The 9,894-nt window shown below is 43.5% G+C and overlaps 1 gene segment (V, D, J or C); it reads left to right on the forward strand.

Moving 5' to 3' along the window:
* The first annotated feature begins 3,515 nt into the window (after positions 1–3,515).
* Positions 3,516–8,194, forward strand: LOC103567033 (T-cell receptor beta chain V region CTL-F3-like). The segment is given in 4 exon segments: positions 3,516–3,584; positions 3,702–3,763; positions 4,521–4,597; positions 7,128–8,194. A coding segment is annotated over 1 exon segment (456 nt).
* Positions 8,195–9,894: the final 1,700 nt, after the last annotated feature.

The raw sequence follows: 9,894 nt of genomic DNA on the forward strand, positions 1-9,894 counted from the left end.
TTCTATATAGTACAGCTAGAAGAATTTGTGTTTCTGGGCAGTCTTGAGAGGGGGTGTAATGATTCAGGATGGGAGGGAAATGTTGAAAATCTGTATACTGCTTCATATTTTCAATGCAGCACTTCCCAAATCTTCATCGGACTCTCCTGAACTCACCAACACTTGATGTGCAGGATTTTGTTGAGGAATTCAAAGAAAGTCTTAGCTTTATGACCAGATGATGCAACAGGGTTGGAGAAGGCTGGAGAATACAAACATCCACGAGAATGGTCAGAAACTCTGGAAGGGATTTGGAGTTCTATAGCTTTGGAAACTTATAAGCTCTCAGAATTTTCACCTAGTTTTTAAAGAAGACAGAGCTTCATAGATTTTACCTGGATTCTAAATTTAATAGCTCAAATCTTGTTTTCATGAAAATAGGAAAAAATATCCCTTGATGATGGGAGTCATTATTTTAGGAAAATCATTGCTATATTAGTTCCAGTTCAACAAAAAACTCTTAAGGTTCACACGAAGCATTGGTTTCTCTTAAAGAATCAGATAACATGAACATTCTTCTCCATAACAAAACACTTGGAAATGCTGATGTAAAATATGCTAGATATGCTACTGTGAAGATCTCCAGTAAATTGACCCTATGATTCCTGTGGGTTACATGTCTTTTACATTCTTCTGTATATTGCATATCATCACATAGTGTATTTAACATGCTTTTTAAAATTCTTGGTTCATCTGTTCAATAATTCACTTTCTGGGTACATACATTGCCCAGTTGGTTATCTTTCTTTTTGAGTCCTTTAGTGGCACCAGTTGTGCTACTATTGATTTCTGCAACAAAAATGCGGATAAATTGCCTCCCAAGCAAAGAAAGAGTCAGGCAAGAGCAGAGCTGAAATGATTTCCACCTTGTTTTCTCACTGCAGTCTTGGACACACGTCTCATATCCCTCATATTGCAGCCCAAAATAGCTTTCGTCTTTCCAGAAGATTCTCCTGGCTTTTGGTTGGTCTCTAGTATTCATATTTGCTTCTTGCCCTATCAGGATTCCCCATGGAAGAAGCAAGTACATGACGCTAGTTTGCAACGTTAGTAGGATTCAGGAGCCAGTGCTCTCATATCTCACACATCTTTATAACATCAGCTAAGCACTTCTTATCTGAAATATAATGACAATTTATCACAGACTCTCAGGCATCTCTGAAGCAATGCTAGACATTATGGGTTTTTTTTTTTTTTTGTATTATTACTTATTTATTTATTTTTACTTTTTTTCTTTTTGGTGAGGAAGATTGACCCTGAGCTAACATCTGTTGGCAATCTTCTTCTTTTTGCTTGAGGAAGATTGTTACTTGGTTAACATCTGTGCCACCCCCTCCCCCACTCATTTTGTATGTGGGATGCTGTCACAGCTTGGCCTGATGAGCAGTATATAGGTCCATGCCCAGGATCCTAGCTCATGAATCCCATACTGTTGAAGCAGAGCACTTGAACTTAACCACTATGCCTCAGGACCATCCCCTAGATATTGTGTTTGCTTCTTTCATGGTTAAGAAATGATTGGCAATCCAGCAAATTAATCTAATTTAATTCAAAACTTGCCAGGGATTCCTTTGAAAGCAGAGAAATATACTTTTCTTAGTGTGCTTTATACTTATAGTTTACATTTCTAGGCTTTTGTGTAGAAATTCTCCATATCTACCATCAGAGACTCCATAAGACACATCCACCACTATTAAAAAAGGTTTTGATGAGTTATGATACAAAAATTCATAAGTATTCAGTAATACACATTGCCATCTGGACTCGAGATGATTTCATCTGGCTTATATCCATGAAGATCACTCAGGGTGTAATATTCCTCCTCTGAGTGGCATCTTATAAGTGGTGCTGGTCACTGACCATAGCTCATTGGCACAACAGAAGTGATCATCAATCTCGGATGTAGCCGGGTAAGAGATATCTACTCAGAGGTGCTTGATGAGATTATTTGCCTTTGGATGTTGAAAGTCAATAAATAGATAACATTACAACATCTATATTCACTCTACGTAATTCACTACTTAAATTTATTAACAATTTAATCAAATGTGAAAATTTAAAGAAATTTGGATTGGAAGTAAACTAGTCAGAAGAAGCAAATAGAAGATACTGGTTTTGGAACTGAGTCCTTCTCACATTCTATTTTCCCAAGTTCCCTGTTTATTTTGTTATCCTATGTTAATCCAGACTGGCCTTTCCTTCCTAGCCTCCTAAGACAAGAGGGTTAGAATATTTTATTTCAACTTGGCCGTTGGAGAAAAACTTAGAGAAATATAATCATTCATCTACATACATGTTTACACATATATGGGAAATGGGCATTATATTATCATCAATGAACAGAGGCAAAAGGAAGATTTCTAAAAGAGAGAGGATAGAAGAAAAAGAAACAAATTCTCCAGCAGTATGTGAACAGTAAGCATTATTTTCTTTATTTTGGGTTAGCTGATTAGGGGGCACCTTGCACAGAGGGCGGTCTGAAGGGTCTACCTTGAGCAAGCCCTGTGGAGTCTCCAAAGAAAAAATACTTCACTTAATTATTAATCATCCCCAAATCCTTGGGAGTCCATCTGCAGGAACAAAGATGGGCTGTCTCTGTGTAATCTCTGCCAAGGTTCCTCTTTAGTAACCCCACCTAATCTAGACCAGGTTTGCCCCATCTCCATCACCAGAATCTTCTTAAAGGCCAAATATTTCCTTCAAGTTCAACTTTTTAATTTTTCTCTCATTTCAAAATCCCAAATCAGCTAGGACTGTGGTTCTGTGTGTGTGTGTGTGTTTTGTCCCTCTAGGAAACAAACAAAACAAAACACTTGGTAAATGATGAAATAGTTCCTAATTTAAACACATCTCAGGACTCTTGCTTCATCCCAAAGGCAAAATCTTGGTTACCACCAAATAGACCACACGGGGGCACTGTAGAACTGCCGAGCTCCAAAAGTTTCTGGGGCAGAGCCAGCTCTCTGGGACCAGGAGGGTTAAGGAGCAGCCCTGTTTGGTACTTTATCCCCTATAAGGATTCCTAGAAGAGACGCTAATTCGCACGTGTGTTGTCCCAGCCAGGAGCCATGAACTCCAGCTGTGCAGTGGTTAAGAGTCTCTCTGAAGTTGTAAGGGGAAGTGAAGGGTGTGGAACTGGGAATGGGCAGCCTGCACGCCCCAGGCAGAGACAAGTAGAGGAGCACCTGCTACAAAGGAAAAGCAAAGGAGCTGTGGGGATGGGCATGATGCCTCAAACCGGTCTAGCCTAGACCAGCCCAGTCCAGCCCCATGTGTCATGGAAGAAGCTTTGCAGGACAAAGCAGGGTTTCCTGGATCAGCTGAATCAGGGACCTGGCAAGGGAGGCCAAGCTCATGATAAGCAACAGAGACAATGACAGCAGAGCCGTGACATCACTTCCTAACCTCCAATCAGAGAAGGGATGCCCAACACTTCATCTCTTAGGGGACCAGAACTCTGAGCAGGGAGACCTGTGCAGTTGTGCCCCACCCTGCCATGGGCTCCAGACTCCTGTGCTGTGTGGCCGTTTGTCTCCTGGGATCAGGTAAGTCCTTGGTACAGACGGGACATCTCCATTGTAAGCCTGACAGCGCCTGAATCCAAGGCACCATCAGGCTCCCTCCTGTGTTGCTGATCCAGCCCCTATCTTCTTCGCTCACAGGCCCAGTGGATTCTGGAGTCTCCCAAACACCAAGACACCTCATTAAAGCAAAAGGACAGCAGGTGACACTGAGATGTTCCCCTATCTCTGGGCACAACAGTGTATTTTGGTACCAACAGCCACTGGGCCAGGGCCCCCAGTTCCTCATTCAGTATCACAATGGAAGAGAGAATGAAAAAGGGAACATTCTAGATTGATTCTCCGGGCAACAGTTTGGTGACTATAGCTCTGAGCTAAACGTGGGTGTCCTGCAGCTGAAGGACTTGGCCCTGTATCTCTGTCCCAGCAGCGCAGCACAGCCCTGCAAAGTCACCAGCGTTCTGTGCACAAACCTCCCTGCCCCAGCGTGGAGCAACCTCAGAGCTGACAGATCTGTGAGGACCTCGGGGCTGTAGCGGGAGAGGAGAATGAGTTAGGGCCCTGGAAAGTGCAGCCTCGGGCTCTTCTACCACTCAGGGACATGGGACAACAGAGGATCTGTTCAGAGGATTGTGCTACATCAGTAGGTTCACTCCAACACCACCTTCCTCGCCTTTCCCTTTATGCTACAGGGTATGGGGAGGGTTTGTAGTTTACAGCTGACACCCTCTTTTTTTGGGGGTAGATATTTTTGGGGATCAAAATTCTTCGATAAATGTGTAGTCTAGAATATAGAAGCACAGGGAGTTGCTTTATATAATTTAGGGAGAAGAAACAGATTTTGAGAATGTCTAGGATAGAAAATATAATTAAAAATGGTTGAAAATATATAGAGCTACTGGATTATCAAAAAAGAAAAAATACTGTGCTATTTCTAACATGATCACTTCGTTGCCCAAGCTCCCAAAGTCTTCGATACCCAGGAAACATAAAGCAACGCCTCACAGCACCTGGCATCACCCAGCGGCCGCTCCCAGGTGAGGACATCATGACCCAGATGCTGTGATGATGGTGTGAGAATCCTGGAGCTGATTCTGACGCCTTCCTTCTTGACCTCTTGCCTCAGGCTTTCCTCCTGGGGCACAGTGAAGTACCTCTCAAAACATAGATGTGGGCACGCCTTCCCTGATTATAAGCAGGCAGAGGCTCTCCAACTTCTCCAAGATGAATTCTGCTTCCCTGGAATAGCTTTCTAACCCTTCACCCCCAGATTCCGTTACCTTCAGAGCATCGCTTTTGGGCAGTCTCAGCTCACTCCGTGATGAAAGAGTTCTCCGCCACATTTCCTACAACACCAATGCCTTTTAAATCCTCTACAACTGCTCTTGCTGTTCCCATGGCCTCGATGGCTCTTCCCTTCACCCCCCAAATGGCCAGACACCATTGATCTTTCAAGGACTGGCTCAGTTGTGCCTTCCTCTTTGCTTCTCACCCTGACATTCCACAGCGCTATCCTGTTGATTAGTCTGCTCAGGCTGCCGTAACAAAACACTGCAGGCTGCGTGGCTTAAGCAATGGAGATTCATTTTCTCACAGTTTGGAGGCTAGAAGTCCAAGATGAAGGGGCTAGCGTTGGTTTCTGGTGAAACCTCTACTCCTGGTTTGCAGACAGTCTCCTTCTGGCTGTGTGGAACGAATAAATTAATCCCCACTTATATGGAGCCATGGAGTATTGTTATTCAACAGTTTCCCTTCACAATTATCTCCTCTTACCTGAAATATAATGGGTAGTCATTGCAGATAGTCTTGGAAAGCCAAGACTTTCCATACATTTCTGCATGTTCTGTTAGCCAGGACTGATGACCAGTCCTGTAAAGGACCCTAATTGTAAAGAGCTGGAATATGCTGATATTCTTTTGGGACAGAGAATATTGTGCTACTGTAATCTTCATCCGGTCCCATGGTCCTGTAAAGAATTTTCCATCAACAGCCACGATCACATCTTTAGAGACATCTCTTGCCATCATCAGGGCATTTCTCAGAAATGAACCTGAAAAACTGTTCAAGAAAAGTTGTTGTGTTTGCTAATAAAGCCTTGACATCCTTACCAATGAAAGGATAATTGTGTGTGTGTGTATGTGTGTGTTTATGAATGCATGTGTGTTTTCTTGGGAAGATACACAAAATGGAAATAGTTTCCCTCTGGGTGGAATTTATTAAGAGTCATCAGGTCACCGAGCAGAACTCATAGGTTCTTCTTGGGAGTGATAGTAAATTTCAGGTCCAACTGGGTCGACCTTAACTATGGCTAGAAGGCTATTTGTTTCAAGATTTTATAAATTCAGAAATAAATATGTAGAATATATGAACCCTCTTTACAAAATGCACTATATAAAATTTGGTAATAACTTACTACACAATGTGGAAATACATGGATCTGCTTAATCGGGAGGCTTTCTGGAATACAGTGTTTCCAGGCTGGATCCACCTGAGATCATCAGACTGTTTAGTTTTGTGTCTTGTATGATTTGGGCTTGTTTCCTTCACTGTAGCATACTAATTGCAATGGGGCAGCAATTAATTCCTTCTTCATCTAAATGTTGGTTCAGACAATCTTTTCCTCCACAGGCTGAGTATGGACTTGAAGATGAGCCCTAAAGCAGCCAGCCTGGGAGAGCAGTAGAATGGGTGTGGGGTGGGGTACAGTGGGAGGGCCACAGGGGTGGGGAGTGGGGGGAATTTCTGTTCTTGATGCAGACAGAGGGAGAAATCCACCAGACTGTGGACCTTCAGCCATGAGGAGACACTGTGGACTCACAGTCCTAACTGCAAGGCACCCTGGGAAGGTTGAGAGTGGCCCAGGAGGGGCCAGTTAAGGGAATTCTTGGTCATGCCTGCATCAGGCAGGGGGTTTGAGTTCACTGGGTTCACTGGTCCTGGGACACGTTGAGCTAACAGGCTCCTCACTGCCCAGGGAAGTGGAGACCTGCCTTGAACCTCAGTGAGCACCAAGCGGGCTGTCTCCTGAAGCCTGCACAGGATGTGGAGGGCGAAGGGGTTGGGGCAGCAAGTTCTGGGTAACTGGTGTCAGGCAGGGGCAGGCAGAGGGAAATCAGGCATGTTGTGGGCTATAGGGGTGGCGATCTGTTCACACCCACTCATTGTTGAGGGGCTGTGCAGGACAGGAATGACACATAGAGTAGTCAACCCTGAGTTCTGCTGAGGGCAACAGTGGACTGGGAGGGGTTTTCTGAGAGAGAAACAGCAGAACAATGACATCAAGCAGGGATGTCATAGGCAAATGCTCCTATCCGGAAAAGGGGTGGTTCAGACCACTAAACCCCACCCCTGAGCTAGGAGATGTCTTGGGTTCCTGATGCTGCCATGGGCTACAGGCTCCTCTGCTATGTTGCTCTTTGTCTCCTGGGAGCAGGTAAGTCCTAGGCACAGGGTGAAAGCTTCTGCTGTGGGTTTGCCATGCCTGAAATAGGAGCCTGCCAATGATGGCTGCAGCGGGAGGCTGTCCCTGTGCTCGGCTCTCAGCTTCTTTCTGTCTCCTCCCAACAGGCCCAGTGGATTCTGGAGTCATCCAAACCCCAAGACACGTGGTCAAAGCAAAAAGACAGCAAGTGATGCTGAAATGTTCCCCTATTTCTGAGCATGACACTGTATCTTGGTACCAACAGGCTCTGGGCCAGGGCCCCAAGTTCCTCATTCAGTATTACAATGGGGAGGTGAGAGAAAAAGGAGATATCCCAGATCGATTCTCAGGGCAGCAGTTCGGTAACCGAAGCTCTGAGCTGAACCTGACCATCCTGGAGCTGACGGACTCTGCCCTGTATCTCTGTGCCAGTAGCTTGGCACAGCGCTGCAGGGGCAGCAGCCAACAGCACAAAAACATTCCTGCCCTAGCTCAGGAAGTGATTGCGAGGGTGGCAGCTGCCAGCCAGACAGGCTCGGTCCCTCATATATCAGACAGGCCTTCCACTCACACTCCTCCTGGTGCTTATATGTGCTGTGTTTTGTGCTCACAGAAATCATGCAAAATAAATGTTATTTTCCTTGTTTACATATGTGAGGGGAAGTAACGTTCCAGGGTCCCATATTTTATAACTGGCAGAGGAAAGACTCAAACTGAAGGCTTTTCCTCAACCCCTGTGTTCGCCCAACCCCTAGACCCGTCCCCTCCTCTGGCTTCCTGTTTCTAGGTCCGGCTTAGCAGGTTTGGGAAGGTCCTGAATCCTATGTGATTATCATGATCTTTTTCGTGACAGCTTCAAAGACTATGACTTCAGGGCAAAGAACAACCATCGATCCTTCATTGTGAGAAAAAAGAAAGACACCATTTCTGCACTGTAGTTGCAGCATGGACCTCAGTCATGTGTTATCTTTCACGGGGGCTGTGTGAGTAGGGAGGTTTCCAGATCTGCCTTCCCAGCTGTACAGCAGAGGAATGGGATATTTGCAAGGAACAGCCCATCTTCCTGTACATGAGACAATTACCATGAGAGAAAGGAACACAAATAATCATTATTTATTCCCTAGCTTCTTTTACTGGACAAACATTTTGGGTCCCTTACTTTGTGCAAGGTATTGTATCACATAAAATAGAAAATGAAAATATGCTGCTTGCCTTTTGAGTTTTAAGGTCTGCATTATTAAATGTATAATATTTACCTTAAACATTTGACTGTTTCTATGGAAACCTCCTGTCACATGAGGGCAGGTCCATTACAGAAGTGCGAGCCCTGAGTATATTAATGCACAAACACAGTTCAGTTCTGCTCCAGGCAGAAAACTCAGAAAAAAATCATTCTATCATTTATTGACAATTTACTATATCCTAAATAAGAGTCCCTTCGTGTTTAAAATTTCAATTAATGATCAGGAAAAAGCCTAAGAGGCAAAGGAAATTACTGATCTCATTTTAAAGATGAGGGAATTTGCCCTTGAGTGAAATAACTTGACCAAGTCAAATAGCTCCGAGGATGAGGCAGAAGTGGGACTCAGACCCTGCTCTGTCTCCCTCTTAAGCCCCACGTTTATAACTCTGCGCTAGAATGCATTTTCATAAAGAGACACACCTTCCTTCAAGATCAGGATGCTGTCCCCTATGTCCCTTTCAGACACACTGGCTCTAATGAAATCGTTGACACGGATCAGTTCACCAAGGAGAGAGTGTGCAGAGAAAGAGCCCTGACCAGGCGTCATGGACACCTGGCTCTGATGCCAATTCCAGCACCTGCTGCCAGTCAAGACCTGAGGCCAGTTTCTTGACATGTGAGGCTGAGATTTTTTATGAGATGAGACTAATAATACCTATCTGTATAAGTGAGTGTTCTCCAGAGAAATAAAACCTTTATATACATATATATATGTATATACATGTATGTATGTATTCTATTTATTATGAGGAATTAGCTCACACAATTGTGGAGGCTGATTAGTCCAAAATCTAAAAGCCAGGCTGGTGGTGCTGGAGACCCAGGGAGAGCCCATGCTTAAGTCTGAAGGCAAATAAGCAGGAAGAGCTGATGTTGCAGCTGAAGGCCACCAGCTGGACAAGTCTCTCTTACCTGGGGGAGGATGGGTCTTTTCATTCTATTTATGTCTTCAGCTGATTGGGTGTAGCTCACCTATATTATGGAAGGCAATATGCTTTACTGATTAAAATGTTAATCTAATATTAAAACCTCCCTATTTAAATGTTCATCTTATTCAAAAACACCCTCTCAAGAACACCCAGAACGATGTTTAACCAAATATCTGTGCACTCAATGGCCCAGTCAAGATGAGATGTTAAATTAGACATCATACCATCCTCCAGGGTTGTATAAAAATATAATAAGCATAAAGTAACTGGTACATAATAGGAATCTGGATATCTTGATTCTTTTTATTCGTCTCTGACAGCCTCTCCCTCTATTTCTTATTTGAAAAGGCAGATGTGAGCACATTTTTCACAAAAACATTATAGTTGAAATCTTCATACATCACAGAAATGGAAATATTTATGCTGGTGATTCATTACACGAAATTTACTGGATCATGTAACATACATCTCTCCTCAGGCATTTTAAAATCATCTTTATTGACATATGAAGTATATACAATAAAAATTACACTTTCCATGAACATATCAATAATTTTTTAGCAATATGTATGTATATACTCACATAATATCCACCTCATGAAGATATAGAACATTTCTATAACCCATATTGTTCCCTCAGGCCCCTTTGCAATGGTCTCTAAATTGCTGACAACGAATGATATGATTTCTATCGCTATGGATTAGTTTTGCTCAGGCAGCTTTTTAGTGGAAATTTAAAAT

Source organism: Equus przewalskii, chromosome 4 (genome assembly GCF_037783145.1).
Source record: "Equus przewalskii isolate Varuska chromosome 4, EquPr2, whole genome shotgun sequence".
In the NCBI taxonomy this organism is placed as follows: domain Eukaryota; kingdom Metazoa; phylum Chordata; class Mammalia; order Perissodactyla; family Equidae; genus Equus; species Equus przewalskii.